Source organism: Carcharodon carcharias, chromosome 21 (assembly GCF_017639515.1).
Source record: "Carcharodon carcharias isolate sCarCar2 chromosome 21, sCarCar2.pri, whole genome shotgun sequence".
Lineage (NCBI taxonomy): Eukaryota > Metazoa > Chordata > Chondrichthyes > Lamniformes > Lamnidae > Carcharodon > Carcharodon carcharias.
In genome coordinates this window covers 88,291,118-88,310,173 of record NC_054487.1, presented here as the reverse complement: position 1 = coordinate 88,310,173, position 19,056 = coordinate 88,291,118, and the positions used below count along the sequence as shown (strand labels likewise).

Below are 19,056 nucleotides of genomic sequence, written 5' to 3'. Positions count from 1 at the left end.
GGCACCCCCTTACTCTGAGATTATGCCCTCTGGTCCTAGACTCTCCTACAAGGGGAAACAACCTCTCAGCATCTACCATGTGAAGCCCCCTAAGAATCTTATATGTTTCAAGAAGGTTGCCTCTCATTCTTCTAAACCCCAATGAGTACAGGCCCAACCTACTCAACCTCTCCTCATAACAAAATCCCTCCTTACCCGGGATCAACCAAGTGAACCTTCTCTGGACTGCCTCCAATGCCAGTATATCTTTCCTTAGATAAGGGGACCAAAACTGTTCACAGTATTCTAGGTGTGGTCTAACTAGTGCCTTGTATAATTTTAGCAAGATTTCCCTATTTTTATACTCCATTCCCTTTGAAATAAAGGTCAACATTCTATTTGCCTTCCCTATTACCTGTTGAACTTGTATGCTAACTTTTTGTGATTCATGCATGAGGACCCCAAATCCCTCTGTGCTGCAACTTTCTGCAGTCTTTCTCCATTTAAATAATATTCAGCTCCTCTATTCTTCCTGCCAAAGTGCATTACCTCACATTTTCCCACATTATATTCCATCTGTCAAGTTTTTGCTTTAACCTGCCTTTATCCCTCTGTAGACTCACCACTTGCCTTCCCACCTATGTATGTGTCATTTGCAAACTTGGTGATAGTACATTCACTTCCCTCATCCAAGTCATTAATATATTGGCAGCACTGATCCCTGTGGCACCCCACTAATTACAGGTCACCACCCTGAAAATGCCCCCCGTATCCCAAATCTCTGTCATCTATTCATTAGCTAGTCCTCTATCCATGCTAATGTACCACCCCCAACACCATGGGCTCTTATCTTATTAAGTGGCCTTGTGTGTGGTACCTTATCGAACACCTTTTGGAAATCCAAATATATTACATCTACTGGTTCCCCTTTATCTATCCTGCTTTCTGGTTCCTCAAAGTGAAACTTGGGTGGTTTCTATATCCAGACCCTAATTCTAGTTTTACAACAAGTCAATAAATTAAAAACCTAACTCCTCCTCTTTTAACATGTAAGATTATACAAAATGCTTCACAGAGCAGTTACAATGATCGAACCACAATAGGAATAGGGAGGCCTTCAATCTTTTGGAGGTAGAGAAGGAAGTAATGAGATGCAAAATTGAGAGAGTGCCAGAGTGTGAGGTTAAAATAGCTAAAATTATCTCTCTCCACATTGACCAGATTCACCAGAATGTTCCAAGAGCTCCAAGCTTTCGATAATGAGGAGATATTACATTAATTAGGTTTGTAATTGCCTGGAATATAGATGGTAAAGGGCTTTTAGAATTGTGTAAGGAATTGACAGAGTAGATAGGGAGAAACATTTCCCATTGGTGGTTAGAGTCCAGGACAAGGGGACATCGCCTTAAAACCAGAGCCAGGCCGTTCAGGAAAGAAGTCAGGAAACACTTCATCACACAAAGGTGGTAGAAATGTGGAACTCTCTAACACAAAAAGCAATAAATGTTAGCTCAATTAATCATTTGGAACGTGAAACCGATAGAGTTTTTCCAGATGTGGGTATAAAATAAGATGGAGCCAAGGTAGCTAGATGTTGTTAAGATACAGCTCAGCCATGGTATCATTGAAGAGCAGTGGGGCAGGCTTGAAGGGCTGAATTCCCTCCTGTTGTTCCTATTTCCAGTATTTGGACATTCACTGGGAAATCCCCTGCTCTCTATGAAGCCCACCTTTCAACTGCTGTAGATAAATTCTGACCATAGCCATTGACTAGGCTTGGCATTGAAGCTACGTCTGCTCGCCAAGTGAATGAAGCAATTGAACCCAGCTCATCCACAACCTCAGTATTGTCGAGCTTGTCAATAAGTTCCACATGCTGCATCATTAAACAAAAACATGTCAGCAAAAAAGAATAGCTTCTGACTTGATGAAAAATCCCTGGAGAAATTTAGCTTATGGAAGAGATTTTTTTAAAATAAGTTTTTTTGCTCGATAATGCCAGGCATTGGGAAATTCTAGAATCTTCTAAACTCCTCTGAATTTACTGAAATGTTGTAACCTTTTAATTTCTCATCACCTGGCTTACTTTTTGGCTCTAGTGTTTTTATTGACCTGATTTACCCAATTGTTGTAGCTTTTGAGATGATCATTTTCACACACATTAAATTATTAAAGTATAATAAATGTCTAGCAAGGGGCCACAATGTAGGACCTGTAACAAACCAAAATGAGACAACGGGCAGAATTTTCTGCCTGCTGGGCAGGCCTGACCCAATCTCCAGCGGGTGGGGAGCTGATCCCCGCTGGAGAAGTGGGCCCTGCCGCCTTTTTATGTGGGCGGGCCAATTAAGGCCCACCCAGCGTGACGCACGGTGGGAAGCGCTATGCATTTCCTGTGCGAGCGGGGGGGGGGGGGATTCCCCAAAAGTGAGAGTGCGCTCTTTCACGCCACATGCACACGACAGAGCACAGATCTCCCTGAGGCTAAGTGTAGCCTCAGGGAGATCGCTGACACTTTTAAAAATACTAAAAATAGAAAAAAAAATCCTTAACACGTCCCCCTCATGTGACAATGTCACATGAGATGGGAAATGTTCATAAATTACAATAAAACTTTATTCAACTGTTTAAAACCCTACATGAAGCCTCATCCCGCCGGTGGACGAGGTTTCATGTTTTCTCTAGTAGCCGCCGGGACTCCTGGCCAACCCGCTGACCTTAAGGTTGGACGGGCAGGTCCTTTAATAGTATAATTGATCCTGTCGATAGCCTCAAGTGGCCATTGACAGGTCGGCAGGCCCACAGCTGATTTAGCTGCACCCCCACCTTCCTGAAAATTTAAATGGGGCAGGGTGAAGTCGGGGGTTCCGCCCAATGTCATCCCACATCGGCGAGTGGGCCCCACCCCCCTGCTCACCGACAGCAACATTCTGCCCACTGGCTGGGATTTTCCAGCCCCCGATATGGGTGGGACCGGATGTGGGAGATTCGATGCCCCAGCCAAAAGTCCATTGAGTTTCGGTGGGACCGGACAATCCTGGCAGCAGCTGGGGCCCGAATATCCTGCCCATTGGCCCTGATATTTATGGGAAGGTGAGAAATGATTGTGGGGGAATCCAGGTGTCGGTACCACATGAATCAAAACCCATTCCTCCCGGGCCAGTCTCTGAGCTACGCATTCACCTCTCTAATCTTATTTATCCCACAGCAATTTCCTCGTGGCTCAGATAACAATCCAGAGATTATTACCCTTGAGGTTCTGCTTGTCAATGTAGTCCCGAGCTGCTTATTCTCTCGAAGCAGAACCTCTTTCCTAGTCCTACACATGTCGTGTACCTACATGGACCACGACAACTGGATCCTCCCCCTCCCATTGCAAGTTCCTGTCCAGCCTTGATCAGATATCCCAAACTCTTCCACCGAGGCAGGAAGCACAGTCGGCTGGACCCTCGCTCTTGGCTGCAGAGAACTGTGTCAATCCCCCTGACTATACTGTCCCTTACTAGTACTACATTCCTGCTAACTCTCCCCGCGTGAATGGGTTCCTGGACCATGGTGCCATGGACAGTTTGTTCACCCACCCAGCAGCCCCAACATTCGTCCACACAAGCTGCAGGAATGTCAAACTAAATGGAATTTTTAGAAAAAATGATCATGAGGTCTTGCTGTTATATTCTGCTGTTGTGAGAATCCTGGTAATGGCCGAAAATTCAAAGTCCCGAGCCCCGAACCCAATATTTCCCGTCTTCCTGGGGCTGGACTGGAGTTGGGCCGGGGTTGGAGCTGGACCGATTCACAGAGGCAGCCGGCCACTTCAATCACCAGCTGCCTGCGCTGGAGTAGAATTTTGGAAGAACAGGGAGTGTGGAATCTGAAGTGTGCAGATTGGAACAGGTTAGAGGAGGCCTGAACTCGTTGGATGCATTTGGATAGCCCTGTAGAGAGGTAAGGTATCCCTTTGGGATTGTTAAAAGTGAACATAATTATGCACTTTTTATACACAAATCCGTTGGAACTGCCCAGCTGTTAAAAAAACTGTCCAGCTGTCAAGGAAATGGTAAAGAACTGTTCAGTTACCAAGGAAGTGGGAAAGAGATGTCCTGCTTTCAAGGAACTGTCCAACTGTCAAGGCGGTGGAACTCTCTTAGCCAAAGAATGATGGACCGAGGATCATTGAATATTTTTAAGGCAGAGGTAAATAGATTCTCGACTAATAAGGAACTCAAAAGGTATTTGAGGCAGAAACAATAATAGAGTGGGGGCCACAATCAGATCAGCCGTCATGTTATTGAATAATGGAGCAGGCTCGAGGGGTCAAATGGCCTATTCCTGCCCCTAACTCATATGTTCGTGCTTTCATATTTCTTACCTGGCAGGCTGACTAAATGAGGAGTTAGAGCAGAGGAGATCAGTGCAGGAATCGGGAGGTGGGGTGGGAAGGGAAAGGTCGCTGGGGTGGATGAGGGGGTTTGCTGGAGTGGAAAATCGGGAGAAAGGGAGGAGCTCAGGATTGTGCATTGGAGAAGGTGGTGTGGGCCGAGTGAGGAGGGGTTGCTACCGCCTGATGGTTAACCAGCTGGGAGTGTGTATTTATGGCAGCAGAGAACTCATGCTCCTTCTAGCTAGCAAGCACTGTTCTACAAAGCACGTACCTTCTGCAGTCACTGTTCCCATCTCCGTCTTGCTGCGGGGTTTCCAGTGCCCTGGGTAACACAGACATCAACTGTTACATTTACATCAGGCTCCTAGCAGCACTGTGGGAGCCTGAATTAAATATTATAATGAAGTCTGTCTCTCCACCAATCGAGCAGGTATTGTGGCTCATTTATACTTGCTAGAAATGACATGTATTCATACGCAGGTACCCGTTCTTGGCAAGAAAAGGAATATGTTGAAGCCTTGTGCCTTTTTTAAATTTCCCGGGAGCTTGGGGAGCCTGTAGTTCCTTATTGCTTTCTCCTTGGTAATGCCTGGGCCAATCAGAGTTGACTTGCCAACCAAGTTGACATAATAGAGTTGAGGCCACAATCAGATCAGCCAAGACCACTTTTCTCCTGTAGTATAATAAATTGTCGTGACTGTTTGAGAGTTGATGTTCTTGTCTTTTTCCTGATGAGTGCAAGATGAAAAGCTTTGGCAACGTGTCTCTCTTTTCAACGATGTCGGTATTGTCGAGAACTTGTCAATAGGTTCCACACACCACATCATCAAACAAAAACATGTCAGCGAAAAGGAATAGTTTCTGAGCTGATGAAAATTCTCTGGAGAAATTTGGCAAGTGGCAGAGACATTTCTTAATAAGTTTCTTGCTTGATAATACCAGGCATCAGCATTATGATGTGCTGTGCCAACCTTTGGCATTAAAGCAGCAGCGAGCGTATAAACGATGAGTTGGACTCGTATTTCTCAATTTTAAATTTTTAATCTCTAGCACTGTCCCACTGATTATGGGATGTTAACATCAACCCCGTTGAGTTTATAAAAATAACAAAATAATTTGTGACCCGCTTAGTGTTTTGGAGATGAGGATATCTGTTTGAATTGAATTCTATCAGAGAAAGACTGAGGGCTTATTTGTCAAGGGATTTGCCAAAGAGCTGAGTGAGGGAAAATGTGCTGCTGTTTCAGATTGTGGTTCAGCTGCAATGTGAGAAAATCCCGTTGGAGCTCCAGTTGCCCCGATTCCTATTCCGTCCTGGCTATCCTAAACCATTAATGCTTTGTCGGAGATCCAGCTTCGTCAGTGGTCTCTGGCTTATTAAGCAACAGTACAAAGCCTGCTTGCATTATTGTAGAGAATGGTTTCTTTTGATGAGGAGCAGGGAGTGCTCTGTCAGCACAGGGATGTAATTACATACCTCTCACCAAGAGCAATTCAACAGTGATGATAGACCTTCTGGCATAAAACGTGTCTCTTCTCCGGAACACTTCTAATTGATGTCATTTTTTTTAAGGTACCTGAGAATGACAGTTTCCTCCTCTTTTTACAGTTGATGTCCCGTTTGGCAATAGTCGAATTGACAGAGAAAGTTATTAAGTTGTAATGAGGCATGTCATTAGCCTGATGCATTAGTGCACTTGAGATTCTGAATACTGATGTAGTCTGTGAATAAACCTGCTTTCTACTACAAGGAACTCATGTTCTTTTTTTAGAGGCTTAAGGTGATCTGAGACTCTGTTTGGAAGTGGGAAGGATTCCAGATTTCTGATTTGCCTTTGGTCCATGAAGCCAGGATTTTTCATGGCAAAGGAGCTGCCTGCCTCCTGGGGATTGACTCTGTAAAGCTTCCCAGGGTAAATTTGCCAAAGTTCAGTATTCCCACCTGTCGTCGGGAGCACATTGTTGGCCAGGCCGTGTGTTCGGGGGGTATGGGGGGAGCAGTCTCTGTGGAATTGCCAAGCCATTGAAGAAGAAAATTGCCTGAAACAATTAGAAAGGGCAGATAGCCTCAAACATTAGCAAATTGCCTAGTCCTGAAGTGACAAAACTAGCAAGCTTTCAGGCTCCAGTGTTCCAAAATTAATCGAACCTTTTGATTTACCTTCTTAAGCTTTCTGTTTTTTTTCGTTCATTCACAGGATGTGGGCTTTGCTGGCCAGGCCAGCATTTATTGCCCATACCCTCTCCTAGCAACACCAAACTTCGGTTACCACAGAGATAACCACGTAATGCTGTCATAATAACTTCAAGCATTTGGGGATAGCACTCTGAATATTGATATGAATCTTTCATTTGTGCTGCGATTCTCATTCTGAATATTCCAAATATTAGGGGGAGATGGTGGCAAGGGGGAGGCATTGGCATAGTGGTATTGTCACTAACTAGTATTCCAGAGTGCTCTGGGGACCAGGGTTTGAATCCCACCACAGCAGATGGTGAAATTTGAATTCAATAAAAATCTGGAATTCAAATTCTGGTGATGACTATGAAACCATTGTCAATTGTTGCAAAATCCATTGGGTTCACTAATGCCCTTTAGGGAGAGAAATCTGCTGTCTTTACCTGGGCTGGCCTACATGTGACTCCAGACCCACAGCAATGTGGTTGACTCTTAAATACCCTCTGACCAATTAGGTATAGGTAATGAATGATGGCCTAGCCAGTGACACCCACATCCTATGAACGAATAAAAAGAAATGACTGGGCTGTGTTGGTGTACTGCTCCTAGGGTATGGGGTTCCCCAGTTAACTGTCAGTCACCATCAACTGGTGCATTCTCCATGGCAATGTCTCTATCAATCAGAGTCCACTTGCAAACCAATCAGCAGTCTCTCTTCATTCAGTACTAATTGTTGTTTTCTTCTTATACTGGGATTTCAAGTTATCTACTACCAGACGACTATTTGTAACTTATTGTGTTTACAAATGTATGTACTTAGGGATTAATTACATCTAACAACTCAAGAAAGTGGCAAGGAGCATCATTCTGCAATAAACAGCAACTGCAGAAAACTGACCATCTTGGCTTATACTTGAGGATTGTATCAAATCAAAATATGTCAGCTTTCTTTGAAAATGTGGTTGGAAAGATGAGATAGTATTTAGGAGACAAGAAACTTGGCTTTGAAATGACTGTAAATTATAAAAGGGAAAGAGTATGGGGGGTGGGAGTGGAGTAAGGAGTGAGTAACCATCATGTTTTTAGGGGCCATAGGAAGACATGGGTTATAATAAGGATCAATATCAATTGTTGTATCCACTGGTTGACCTAATACCTGGAGCAAATATCTATTAACATCATTTAAGAAACTTATTGGTGCCATATTCTGTTTCACAATGATGGTTTGCAGGGAGCCACCACTATAACAATGGAATTGTGTCAATAACCTTCACCTTGAAACAACAGGAATGACAGAAACATTCCAATCATTTGGATCATTTCTGTAAGTGTACTTTAGTGTAGAGCCTCTCCATTACATCTTGTGTTAGCCCTATCTCTGACCCACGCTTCTGTTCAGCAAAAACCCAGGATAGGGGATTCCAGACTTGTGAAAACACCCACAATCATTTGTTATTATTTGAGAGTGACTGCCCTTGACATCAAGGCAGCATTTGTTCGAGTGTGGCATCAAGGAGCCCCAGCAAAACTGGAGTCAATGAGAATCAGGGGGAAAACTCTCTGCTGGTTGGAGTCATACCTAGCACAAAGGAAGATGATCGTGGTTGTTGGAGGTCAGTCATCTCAGCTCCAGGACATCACCGCAGGAGTTCCTCAGGGTAGTGTCCTCGGCCCAACCATCTTCAGCTGCTTCATCAATGACCTTCCTTCCATCATAAGGTCAGAAGTGGGAGTGTTTGCTGATGATTGTACAATGTTCAGCACCATTCACGACTCCTCAGATACTGAAGCAGTCCATGTCCAAATGCAGCAAGATCTGGAAAATATCCAGGTTTGGGCTGACAAGTGGCAAGTAACATTCACACCACACAAGTGCCAGGCAATGACCATCTCCAATGTGAGAGAACCTAACCATCGCCCCCTGACGTTCAAAGGATTAGAATTTTAAAATGGAGGCGTTGCTGGACTGGGAGCCAATGTAGGCCAACAAGCACAAGGGGTGATGGGTGAATGGGACTCGGTGTGAGTTCAGATTGAGGTAGCAGAATTTTGGAGTTTCACTTGGAGTTCATTAGCTAGTGTCCCACAGAGACAGCAGGAAGAATTCAAAAATCTAAAAGAAATGTGTTTCTCTTCCATATTCTCTTGTTTCAATTCGGTGTTTTCCTTTAAAAAATGGACAAGCAGCTGGACTGAAAATGGCTGCCACTGACCACATGACGGCAGTTCTGGAGTATTCTGAGCAGTTCAAAAATGGACAAAGGGTAACGCATCAAACCCCGGGAATGTAACATTCTTTGCATTGTATAAACATTCCAGCCAAGGGTAGTAGGTGAGACGTCTGCACCAGCCAGATATAGACCAAGGCAGAGCTCTTTGTGACTCTTCGTCTCCAAAGTTGCGCTAAAGGCTCTGCATTTACCTTTTCAAAACACAGTGGGTTTTAACAAGCAGCCTCGTTAGCTGGACAGCTCAGCCCAGAAACCACCCTGTCACAAGCAAGACTTGAGCTGTTTAAATTGCTTTAATTATACAGCTTTCAGATTCCATCTTCAGTCACTGTTGAACCTCAGCAGAGAAGCAGGACTCCAGGCTTTAGCAGTCTGTCTCTGTCTACTATTTACCACCTAACAGGTAGCAGCAGAAAGAGCTCTGTCCAGTTAAATTTCTTGGCCGTCATCTACACTGTTTTACTACTGGAACATCTGAACTCCTATATCTGTGCCTAGAAAACTAATTCATTTCTACATGCCTTCTTCCATCCTGGAAGTCATCACTTCTTGAAAAGGGGATCACCCTGCAACAGTTTCAGCCCACTAACCTCTGAAGGAATGCACCATTGGACTTTTTGATTCTGGACTCTGGCCTCATGTGAAACCATAATTCTTATTTATATCGTGGTTTTTGCCCTGAATCCCTTTCTTTCCCTTATCCCTCTTTTATTGTTTGAGCGCAAAAGGGCAGACATTGCAAAACTCCTTCCTGTGTTTTGTGTGTGTGTGTAAAATAAACTAACCCTCTTGTTTTACTCTATCTTGAGTTTGCTGTGAAGTTACTAATAAAGGGTTGGATAACTCCAAACCAAAGGGTTGGGGAAATTACGCCACCATTTATAAAGGGGGAAATGAAAATTCAAAACACCTTCCTGACTTCCCGATCTCGGTTATATCATTGAAAAGAAACAGATTGCAAAGAAGAAACTGGTAAATTTTGATGCAACCATTTTCAATTTTGATCCTTTATTCACAGGCTCACCTCGTGGCTGCCTTTGAACAGAGTTTAAGTAATATGACCTCACGGCTGCAGAACCTAACCATGACAGCAGAACAAAAGGTGGGTCACGTACAAAATCTACCCTCGTTTCATGGAAGTTGCACAACAATTCTGGGTAACCTCCACGGTGTAGCGATGACTGAACTGATGGCCGCAAGTCAACCAGAATGAAAGATTCTACATTTTTAACCTTGAAAAATCTATTTTCCCTGCTGTGAATTTCAATTTAACTGACTGACCATGAGCAAATACTAACTGCAGATTGAAAGAAGAGATGTAGAACTGAAGAAGTTGACAGCACAGAGGACATTATTCATCCCGTTGTGTCCGAGCTAGCTCATTGTTGGAGCGCTCCAAAACTCGTCTCAGTGGGCCAGGGTTTTCGCTACCGAGGTGGATGGCTCCAGTCCGGAAATTTCTTGACTTGCTGAATCCACGTTGGTAGAATGGCCCCTGGGGCTGTGTGTGGGATTGATTTGGGCCTGCCGACTCGGAAGCAGAGCGTAGGCAGTCACGGTGACAGCTGAGAGCTGAGGCAGGCTGATTAAAATGTCTGCCTTGGTTCTCAGGCCTTCATCCCAGTTGTTTAAAAGGCTGTTAAGGCCTCTCTCCCTCACCCTTCACACCCCCCTCCCCACCCCACCCACTACACATGCCAACTCATACACCCCACTCACTCATACCCTCCATGCTAACTCTTGGCTCTTCCATGCCCATTCATCCAGTATACACTATGTACAGAATCAATGACCCATATAGTAACAATTGCATGTGTGGAAAAGCTCAGAAAAAAACACCCATTCACAAAACTTATTCTGAAAAAAGAATTGCTGTTCCTACAACCCTATAAAAGTGTCAATCAGACAGACTATTAAAGTCTCAATCACAGTCTTCAAACATTTAACATCTCCTAATCTTGTGCAAATTAACATTGAGACATTGTCAAAATATATCACCGAAATAACAACTTATTATAACCACTTAAAAATATAAATTAAGCAAAGTCAACAGTTCTTGTCCAAACAGAACTCTGTACTGTGATAACCTTTTCATGAGTTGGGCTCTCAGTCAAACATTCATAATGAGGTCATCCAGCTCTACTGAAAGAGTTCTCACGCTTGTCCCTGATTTACAGAGTTACAGCATGAGCGCTGGGTTCTCTGGTTATGTCTCCTGGGCTATTTGGTTTGCATATTAGAATTTCCTGCTAAGATTTAATTTGATCTATATTTTTATACATCTCCTCACTGCCAGTAAGTCTTACCAGAGGCTTTATCTACTGATAGCAGATTTTTATTTCCAGATTTTTTTGAAACTGAATTAGAATTCTCAAACTGTTCATGATTGGATTTCAGATCCTTCAGATTATTAGTCCGGTAAAGCAGTAAGTTAAATAGGTGAATATTGGGCATGCTCATGAGTGTGAATTTCTTACATGCATGATCCCAAACATCCATCTGGGGCTGGGATATGTGGAGAAAGGAAATCCTATCGGTATAACTGCAGCAAAACAGCCTTCCATTTCTCTGATTAACCGTTTCCTGCAGGAGTCGGAACTAACTGAACTGAGAGAGACCATTGAGATGCTGAAGACACAAAACTCTGCAGCTCAAGCTGCTATTCAGGGAGCGCTGAACGGCCCAGATCACACAAACAAAGGTACGGACCAAGAAAACATGTGCAAACAGGAATGTTGGGAGTAGGGAGGTGGTGGGGAGCACCATGCATCGCCTCAAGCCTATTCCGCTATTTAATTAGATCCTGGCTGATCTGCATCTCAACTCCATTTACCTGCTTTTTCTCTATTTCCCTTCATACCCTGACCTTGCAAAAATCAATCAATCTCAGCCCCCAGCATTCCCAGCCTCCTGGGTGCAGAAGGAGTTCCAGATCTTCGTTACACTTTGTGTGAAGAAGTAAGGCCTGACATCGCTCTGAACAGTTTGCTTCTAATTTGAACATTAATGACCAGAGTTCTGGACTCCCCTTAGCACAGGAAATAATTTCTCTACACCTAACCGGTTGAACCTTTTTAATATTTTAAACACGTGACCCCTGACATCTCTCAGGTGAATCAATGAATTTCTACTACATGTTCAGCATCATCACCTACTGTTTTGAGTCATTTTAGTAATTTTAAATGAAGTTTAACGCTTGTAGATCATTTATATAAGCAGATATTTAATTTATTGTTGAAAGGCTCTCACTGGAATAAATGCAGCCTCCCCCAGGATCATGAATCCTTTTGAAAATGAATCCTTGTCACTTAGCCATTTTGCCCATAGCTCTCTGAATCTGAGATTGAAAACTGTGCTAATGTATAAATAGCTTCCCTGCTCTTAGCTGGTCTGCTTGTAGGACTCTGAGACATCAAGAGATTCCCAGGTAGTAGAACCTCCCTTGTTACTGGGTTTGTAACAGATGCTGCAAAATGGAGTTGCATTTCTATCCCTTTGTGCAGTGAAACGTCCCAAGCTGCTTCACAACAGAAATTATCAACCAAAATTTGACACCGAGCTACATAAGGCGATAGTAGGACCGGAGATCAAAGGCCTCGTCAAAGAGTTAGGTTTTAAGGAGCATCTTAAAGGGGGAGGAGAGAGGAGGAAAGGCAGAGAGGGAGGGAATTCCAGAATTTAGGACCTAGGCAGCTGAAAACTTCCCTTCCCTTCTTCGCGTTCACTCTTCTGTTAGGCCCTGATATTCGACACCCTCCCTCCCCTCCCCCGCCTTCTCAAAATTGTCCCCGCGTCTCAATGCCTGAATTGTGGTGGTCTGGGTCATTTAACAAACACACAGCCCAGCCTGCAGCTGTTTGGCTGCCATCAGCATTGACCTGTCAAAGGAAATAAAACAGCTTGGCCGGGATTGTCCGTGCCCGCTGGCATCGGGCGTGTTCGGTGACGTGAGCGGACAATATGGCGAGAACGTGAAACCATTTGCGATCGTCCACTCAGCCCGTCGATGGTGAGCTGTGTTCCCCGCCATCAGGAACCTCATTGTAATACATTAGCGTATCATTATAAGGCCAGCCCGCCAGACCCATCTCCCTCCCCCTGACCCCCGCCCCCCGACCCCCACCCCCCGACCCCCAACCCCCGCCCCATGCTGGATCATCTGCCCCTCCAACGTGTTTCACAACAGCATATATAAGGCGTGCACTTGGTGGGCCACACATAGCTGGGGACTTCGAGGTTTGTTTGCTACCTCGCTTCGATCAGCACTCACGTTCTCAGCACCAGGCTTCACACACAGCGCCACATCACTTTCAGGGAACTCACCTCAGGTCTCTACCTATCAGGTCTCTACCTACCAGGTCAGCCACATGTGGGTAGCTTTTCAATGGCTGCAGGGCTAGGGTTTGCTTGGGGAAGGTGGAGAAGTGGCCTCAGGCAAGGGAAGAGGCAGCAGGGCGAGGGCTGTACTGGGGAAGGAGGGTATCCCAGGGTGTGTGTGGGTCACATGTTGATCTGTGCACGTGGCCTCAAGATGGTGAGGGCTGAGGAGGCAGTCTCCAGAGGAGATGGGGCCAGATGGAGATTTGAGGGTGAGTGTGAGAGAGAGTGAGTGGTGATGTCCCTTGAGCTGGCAGTGAGTGAGATGCCAGTGAATGTGAGGTGGAGTTGAGTGGATGAGTTTAAAATGATGAGATGGTTGCCTTACCCTGGCTGCATGGATGAGATCATTTATCCTCCATATCCATTAGATGACCAACCTGTTCTGTGCAGCATTGGCACTGATCCCCTTCGCCATTGCCTACCAAGCCGGAGTGGTGATGTTGCTGCCCCTCCTGCATGCAGAACAGGGGTAGAGGACATCACAGCGGGGCCTGCCCAGTGTCCAAAGGGCACACAAGGGCTTCAGTCTTCTTGTCCTTTTAGGCCATGCCTTCTTTGCTGCAGTCTGGGGCTGGAAGCACTGAGCCCGGCTGTACTTTAAAGTCGATGGCATGACAGGCGGGTGGGACCTCAGCCACCGTGGAAGTGGCATGTTTCCTATAAATAGTGCGGCGGGTTTAGGATGATACGGTGTGAAAAGCCATCATTGTGGCCAGCGGGTGAAGCGTTGTTTTTCCCACCCGCTCCTGCACCTAGTGCAAGTCCGGGACAACTCTGCCCAATCGGTGGAAATAGCCTTTCCCAATTCACTCCAAGAGTCTTCATCATTTTAATAACTTCACTGAAATCTTCTCTTAGCCTTTCTTTGATTCAGTGGGAAGAGACAAGTTCCCTAACTCTTTCCTCATCTCTATATTTCTATGTTCTTGGCACCATCCTGGTTAGTCTGTGTTGAATGCTCGCTAAGATTTTGATATCCTTTCTATGATGAGGTACATAAAACAGTGCACAGTATTCAAACCACAGCTTAACTAACCAATTAAATAAATTTACCATGAATTCTTTAGTTGTCTACTCTATGGTCCAGAATGTGGAACCCAAAACTATAATTATTAGTTAACATTTCAGGTCAATAAGCTTTAAATGTTAACTCTGTTTCTCTTTCCACAGGTGCAGCCTGACCTGCTGAGTATTTCTAGAAGTTTTTACTTTTACTTCAGGTTTACATCATCTGCAGTATTTTGCTTTTAAAGTACAAAAATTTGCTCATTCATTCATGTATGTATGTATGTATGTATGTACGCTCTGTCCAATCCCTTTGGCTCATTGCTGATGTTTCATCCTGAGCCATTTTCTTGGCCAATGTTGTCAGTGATGGTCCACTCTCAGGGGCCAGGCGAGGGGTCAGGTCCCAAGCCGACCTCTGTTGGAACAGGAACTGAACCCGTGCTGTTGGTGTTATTTTGAATCGTATGCTAGCCATTTAAACAACTGAGCTATCCCAGTCCCTACAATGATTAGTGGTCCTTTGAGTTTTTCTCTCTAGTTTCTGTTAAGGTGAAAGTATGTCATCCTGCACACTTTTTGTCCTATCAAACTTTGTTGAAATGAAAACTCAGTCACATCCTCCCATAGGTATTGTTTTACTAGAACCACCAAGCCTGTGTAAATCCTCACCTCCTTCAGCCTCCTCTTCCTCCTAGGCCTTTACAGCCACAGCTGAATATCACACGATAAATATTTAGGGACATAGAGCAGGAATAGGTCACTTGGCCCTTTGAGCCAGCTGCACCATTCAGTAAATTCGTGGTTGATCTGGGTGTGGTCTCAGCTCTGTTTTCCTGTCTGCCCCCAATAACCCGTTACTCCCTTATCTATCAAAAATCTATCTAACTCTGCCTTGAATAAATTCAAAGACCCAGGATGGGATTTTCTGGGCCCTGCCCACCGTGGGAATCATCGTGGGAGGGACGGAACATTTGAACTTTGGGTGGGAATTCCCAGTCCTGCAGCAGACGGAATGAGAAAATCCACCCCCCCCACCCCCACCCCCACCCCCAGCCTCCACTACTTTGTGGGCAAGAGAATTCCACGCACTGAAGACCCTTCCTGACTTTATCCTGTCAAACTATGCTGATGCCCTCCTTCTCCCCTACCCTCAGTTTATCAATAATACAAACTCCCTCAGCGCTCAGCATGTCAATCTTTTATCTTGGTAGATATGCGGATTAAAAGACAACATTCATCAGACAGTGTTTCAAGTATCAACAGTGCGACCAGCCATTCTAGTATCGGGAGCGCAAACGATATCGATTCAAAGAAAAAGAAGAAGAAACAGAGTTGGGTAGGTTTGATTATTTATGGTATAAATTTGTAATGAACGGTTTGGGTGCACAGCTGTTTGAAGAGTTTTCCAAACTTCATACGTGCTCAAAATTTGACAAACTAAAATAGCAACATATCAATTTGTTCAAAAAGACAAACGGTTACTAGATTGTTGAAGAATGAGTGAAACTTATTTGCTTTGAGTGGTTTTTGTTCATTTCTCTTTAGATAGGAGTTCATTAACACTGCATCAAAAATAAACCAAGGTTGGTCATAGTCAGCTGCCTTTGCTGTTGACAATCATCGTTTAAGTTTAAGATGTCAGGAAAGGAATTGTTCATTCCTATAGACTGCCTTCTGACCATATTTATTATAAGTGTAACTTTGATCGATGGGTAATTGACAGTAGCCTAGTGGTTTTCGCACTTCCCTAGTACCTGTCATGACTTCAGAATGCTTTACTGCCAATAAAGTATCTTTTGATGTGCAATCACTATTATAATATAGGGAGCAGTCTGGTCCACCAATGGACTACTAACCCTAAAGATCATATGGGCTGGGTTTAATACTCCCCTGCCGGCAGCAGGACACATTAAATCCAGCAGGTAGTCTGCCCGCCACCTACCCCCACCCGTGCCCCGCCCCCCCTCCCCTTCCCCCTCCCCCGTCACTGCAATTACACCAGCAGTGGGGGAGGGGGGTATTGGGCAGCCAGCCCTCCAGTGGACCAATTTAGGCCCCTAAGTGGGCAATTCTTGTTCCTGAGGGGCAGAAGTCCTGTCTCCAGTCCTTATTAATGGCCTTTGCCATTGTGATATCATTGCTGGACTAGTAGCCCAGAGACACAAGGTAATGCTCTGGGGACTTTAGTTTGAATCCCATCACGGCAGATGGTGGGATTTGAATTCAATAAAAATTTGGAATTATGAGTCTCATGATGACCATGAAACCATTGTCGATTGTCATAAAAACCCATCTGGTTCACTAAAGTCCTTTAAGGAAGGAAATCTGCCATCCTTGCCTGGTCTGGCCTACATGTGACTCCAGACCCACAGCAATGTGGTTGACTCTTAAATGCCCTCTGAACAAGGGCAATTAGAAATAGGCAATAAATGCTGGCCTAGCCACTGATGCCCACATTCCATGAATGAATTAAAAAACGGTTGCAAAGCAACTGTTCCTCTCCTGGAAAGACATTTTAGTGAGGAGAGCGAGACCCAGAAAATCCAGCTTTAGATTCAAATGTGGAAAGTTGTCAGGCTGAATTCAATAAATTTGGTAATTGTTGACCTTGGCATCAGAAAAGGTGATTAGGAAAGTTGCCTGATCATTGACTAATTCACAAATGCCCTTCAGCAAAGAGGAAATCCCATCCTATCCTAGTCTGATGTATGTATAGGTGCCTGAGGTCTCACACGTTGTCTAGTTGACTCTCTGAAGCAGCCTAACGAAACACCCAGTTGGGGTATTTCCACTGCCCTTTCAGGCAGTGCATTCTACATCATCGTTACTCCCCCCTGCTTCTTCTGCTATTTATTTTAAACCTGTGGTTACCAAACCCCCTTCCAGTAAAACAATTTCTTCTTATTTATTCGATCTAGACACTTTGTGATTTTGAACATTTCTATTAAGTTGCCCCTTTTCCTGCACTTAGCAGGACATTTTAGAGGTTCCTGTCCTTCCTTTGACTAGAAGGTCTGCTTGGGACATTCCTCTGTTCCACTCCCCTGGACTTGGGGACTTTCTTCTTTAGCTTGAGACTTACAGTCCTTTTTGCTCCATTATCTCTCTTACAGCTACTTCCAACCAACCTTAGCTTGGAACTGGCTATCTGAGCCTTCTAGGCTGCTTCTGCCTGGCAGCTGTCTTCAAAACAGAACCCAAAAACTGCTGTTTCTTGTTTTTTGTGTGTGTGTGCCTGTGGGAGGGACCTGTCTCTCTGGACCCCTGTTGCTAGGCAACAGCCCAGTTATTTTCTACTCTTGTGTTTGCTTAACTTCTCTTACGGTCGTAAAATCTCATTAGAAATGCAGGCACCCTTTAAAGTGAAACTAAAACTCAACTTGACCTCTTCTTAATACATAGATACAGAAATACAAATCAAGCTTAAACTTTAAAGCTAAAACTCATTCCTAACACCTACAAATACAAATATGACTTACTTAAACTCCATTTCCTAACACAATCTCCCCTAGAGAATAGTGGAGGCTGGGTCATTTAATATTTTCAAGGTTGAGATGGACAGATTTTTGATCTACAAGTAAGTTGAAGCTTATGGGGGATAGGCAGGAAAGTGGAGTTAGGGCCACAGTCCATTCAGCCAACATCTTATTGGTTGACAGAGTAGACTCAAGGGGCTGGGTGACCTACTCCTTTTCCTATTTCTAACTTTTTTTATATTCTTAACTCCCACTGCCTTTGCAGGTAGAACATTCCAGATTCCAACAACTCATCCTTGTAACAATACTTTACCTTGGTACTTTGTCAAATATCTTTTGAAAGTCCATATATGTAACATCTACTGCATTAACTTGATCAGTATTCTCTGAATTCAGTCAAGCTTGATTTGCCTTTCACAAATCCGTGCTGGCTCTCCTCCATTAACACACACCTTTCCAAATGGAAGTTTGTTTGTCCCTGATAAAGGTTTTCAGCTGCAGCCAATGATCAGCTGACCAGCCTTTGGTGAAGACATTGATTAGGCCCCAGTTGGTCTATCACATGCACTTTGTGCGTCCTTTTATATCATTGATTTAAAACCACGGAGAGAGAAAACACTTATTAATGTGGTAATAGAAATGAGGTTACAGTAATGAAGGATGGGTTGCAAATCTTTAGGCTGGTATATGGCTACAAAAAGGCTAAATGGAGATTTAAAAGAGGTTTTCAAAATTATATGATTCTGATTGGTTGCTGAATGAACCATGAAGTGGGTGGACTGAGGTTATCAGCAGGAGAACAAGGATAAAGGTTAGAGGGTTTTGTTCATGTAGCTTGTTATTAGAGCAGGCAGAGCTTTACCACAAACGGTTTTTGAGACAGAGATGGTGGCATTATATACAAGGGCACCGTATGAGTATTCAAAAAGGAAATATATGGAGAAAGAGGAGGAAATGGAATTGGAGTAGATACCTACTATTGAAAATTTGGTTCTAACATAGATATGATGGACTGAATGGCCTCTTGTAATCCCAATGATTCAATCCCTTTTCCTGATGGTACAGGTACAGAAAATTATAGCCAAGCTGTAGTGAAATGTGTGAAGATGTCTTGCCCTATACGTGATCTTATTTCCCATCTATTAACATTCATTCCACACCACATTGGAACAACAGTAACAATGATAGATGGAGAACTTCATTCTAACAGAGAACTCCTGGACTACACAGAATCACAGAATTGTTACAGCACAGAAGGAGGCCATTTGGCCTGTTGTGTCTGTGCCAGCTGTCCAACTGAGCAACTCACCTCGTGCCATCCTCCCGTCTTCTCCTCATAGCCCAGCACGTTCTTCCTTTTCAGTTGATAATCCAATTCCCTCTTGAGTGCCTCTATTGAACCTGCCTCCACCACACTTTCAG

At 44.2% G+C, this 19,056-nt stretch overlaps 1 protein-coding gene across 1 annotated transcript in view; it reads left to right on the top strand.

The window, feature by feature from the left end:
* Positions 1-19,056, top strand: part of nav3 (neuron navigator 3) — a 291,371-nt gene that overhangs the window by 222,572 nt on the left and 49,743 nt on the right. Inside the window, exons 18-20 of the mRNA XM_041216018.1 lie at positions 9,789-9,872; positions 11,360-11,471; positions 15,370-15,494. Coding sequence (XP_041071952.1) covers positions 9,789-9,872; positions 11,360-11,471; positions 15,370-15,494 — 321 coding nt within the window. The remainder of the gene's footprint in view (positions 1-9,788; positions 9,873-11,359; positions 11,472-15,369; positions 15,495-19,056) is intronic.